Below are 3,095 nucleotides of genomic sequence, written 5' to 3'. Positions count from 1 at the left end.
TTTAGCTTTTATATCCACCCTACACTGAATCTGTTGGACTTAGTTTATTTAATTTAGTGAACGTAGGGACTCCATCTTTAGGCGTAAGGAGTTGTTGTGTGATAGTTCAGGTTAGAACAAAACGTAAGGGTCAGTGCCAATCCACAGAATCTCTTTGGCCAATCCGAGGCAGAGTGGGGGCGTGTACTGGAATGCGTCACGATTTAAGAACCGACGTGAACAACGCCGCGACATTCTGTTCCTTAGCAACAGCTAAATAATGAAAGGGTGAACACTGGCTGTTCTCATTTCGGTTTACGCACACATGGGAGAGTTAGTCACAATACATGACAAATTCGATTTATATTTAACTGTAACGTTTTAATTTCTAACGCCGGAACGGATTATTTTGTATCACACGGAACCGGTAGCGTCGGGGTCGGAAGCTAAATCTGTAAACAAACGTAACGCTCGTTAGCAACAGTTTCTGTTGGGTTAAACACATGTGCAAAATCTGCTGTGGACAAACTAAGCAAGAAGATGTTTAAAAACACATTCCAAAGCGGATTCTTGTCTATTTTATACAGCATCGGGAGCAAACCACTTCAGATATGGGACAAAAAGGTAAGCAGTGATTCAGAGTGACTGCTCAGAACCTAATCTAGCTTACTTAGCTAGTCGCGCTAAAGCTAATTGGCGTTGTGTGTCTTGCACTTAACGCTGGATGTTTGTACAACTTAACTCGCTGATGCGGTGTGATTCGGATGCAGAGTTCAAGCAGCTGACTAAATTTGTGGTTGCTAGTTAACCATTACGTTTACATTGTTGGTGAGTGCAGTCAAAACGCTCGAGGAAAGATCAAAAGTGAATAGAAACTTTATTTAGCCAGATCTCTTTCGCACTTTATATTTCCCGTTTTAATCTATTTTGCAACTGTGGACAGTAGTGATTCATAGCGTCAGTATTAATCTGGATGAGAACTCGAGGGACGATCAAAAAAGTATGTTTATATTGCTTATTTACACTGTCAGAAAGCCCTCTGTTCTCGCTGATTCTCAAGTGTAAGTATTGCAGGTTACAAGGTGGGCCGGAAGGCGCTGTTACTAGGCAACAGGTTAAGAATAGTAACAGTGCGTAAAACATTTGTTTTTAGACGGCATTGGGTCTTTTTTGACAACCCTCACTGAATTCGCTCCCACATCAGCAACACGTTTAACCTCAACACGGTACAAAATTAATGTTTGATAAGGATCCGTTAAATTTGTTGCTTGGAGACAATACACATACTATTCTTCACTGCAATTTCTACTGCAGGTTCTTTTTTGTCTGATAGATATATCTACTACAAACTAATATCTGCAGAGTTGAATAATGGTGATAGTGCTCCTTTACCAGTGAGAGGCTTGATTTTTCCATATAAACTTTTAGAAGTAATAATAGAGATATTATTTCTGTGTGTTCATAGGTGAGGAATGGTCACATCAAGAGAATAACAGACAATGACATCCACTCGCTGGTGTTGGAGGTTGAGGGGACAAATGTCAGGTGAGTTTGTGTCTCTTTAACCCTAGAACACTAACGTCGGGTGATTTTCACCCACACAATTTTGAAGTGATCGAATTTTACAACCAAATGAAGGGATGTGTTGATACTTTCGACCAAATGTGTGCTCAGTACAGCTGTGAAAGAAAAACCAAGAGGTGGCCACTGTGTGTCCTATATGGCATGATGAACGCTGGTGTGATAAACTGTATTTTATCCGAGATATTATATCGGGTAAAATATACCCAACGTTAGTGATGGTGTTACTAATTTTAACGTTAGTGTTCTAGGGTTAACTTCATTCTTCAGCTTAGGTCAACTCATTAAAGCACCAGTCACTCTCGTGGTTTTTTACATTTCTTCTACTCTCTGCAGTACCACCTACATAACATGTCCTGCAGACCCCAAGAAGACACTGGGCATCAAGCTACCTTTTCTCGTTATGATCATCAAGAACCTCAAGAAGTATTTCACTTTTGAAGTCCAGGTAGGATAAGCACTCCTACAGACATAAACCCGCCTCCATGTCTTGGGGGCTAAAACAAAGTGTCCTCGCACGTGTATGCGCACAACAAATAGTATATTTTGGGTTTGTTCAGGATTCGTGGTTGTTCTTGCTTTCACCCCGTCTTTACATCTTCCAGGTGTTGGATGATAAAAATGTTCGTCGGCGATTTCGAGCGAGTAACTATCAAAGCACAACGCGGGTGAAGCCGTTTATCTGTACCATGCCCATGAGGCTGGATGATGGCTGGAACCAGATTCAGTTCAACCTGTCGGACTTCACCAGGAGGGCCTATGGAACCAATTACATTGAGACATTGCGTGTACAGGTTAGTGCATGGAGACAGACTAGGATCCAGCTGTTTCCAGATGCTACTAGCAACTCTCTTTCAGTTGCTAATGTCTCACTGGCTGTTTTCCTCCGTTAACAGATCCATGCTAACTGTCGAATAAGAAGAGTGTATTTCTCAGACAGACTATACTCTGAGGATGAGCTCCCAGCAGAGTTTAAACTCTACCTGCCTGTCCAGAACCAGAAAGCAAAGGTAAAACACACACCTCCACACACGAGCTACTGTGCAAAACACACTACATGCAACTTCTACTCATCTGCTCTTGTGTTTGTTTCTTGCAGCAGTAGATTCTCCACCCACACTGTTCCCCCCAGACTTGATGTGGAGTGTAGCTGTAAGATTTTCTGTGCGTAGACATGTGATGAACTTTACACTTTGTAACATTATATTGTAATTTTGGAACTATGAGTTTTGAGTGCCGTCTTGTGTTGCTTTCTGCACAATAAATTTTTTTATGGACTCACCTGTCCTCAGTTTTCAACCATACTGCAGGTTTTTAAAGATGATAGCCTCATTACACAATAGTAAATAGTTTTGTTTTTATAAATAAAAAGAAATTCAGACGAGTCCATTCAAATATAAATTCTTTATGAAACAACACAAACAATTTCAAGTGAAAGGCTATGAAACTTGTCTGCATTCCCAAAACATGATCTTCGTTTCACTTTGGATTTCTGCAGACAGTATGAACATCTGTAATACATTCATTTTACTACA

At 40.6% G+C, this 3,095-nt stretch overlaps 1 protein-coding gene across 1 annotated transcript; it reads left to right on the top strand.

The window, feature by feature from the left end:
* The first annotated feature begins 205 nt into the window (after window positions 1-205).
* cfap20 (cilia and flagella associated protein 20) lies at window positions 206-2,841 on the top strand. The gene is made up of 6 exons (XM_046417618.1): window positions 206-603; window positions 1,445-1,524; window positions 1,897-2,008; window positions 2,166-2,354; window positions 2,457-2,570; window positions 2,660-2,841. The coding sequence occupies exons 1-6, from the start codon at window positions 520-522 to the stop codon at window positions 2,663-2,665; spliced, it is 585 nt and encodes a 194-aa protein (XP_046273574.1). The 5' UTR covers window positions 206-519; the 3' UTR covers window positions 2,666-2,841.
* The last annotated feature ends 254 nt before the right edge of the window (window positions 2,842-3,095 follow it).

Source organism: Scatophagus argus, chromosome 17, assembly GCF_020382885.2.
Source record: "Scatophagus argus isolate fScaArg1 chromosome 17, fScaArg1.pri, whole genome shotgun sequence".
In the NCBI taxonomy this organism is placed as follows: Eukaryota; Metazoa; Chordata; class Actinopteri; family Scatophagidae; genus Scatophagus; species Scatophagus argus.
Note: the sequence above shows the minus strand (reverse complement) of the source record. Positions and strands in the feature narration are given on the sequence as shown.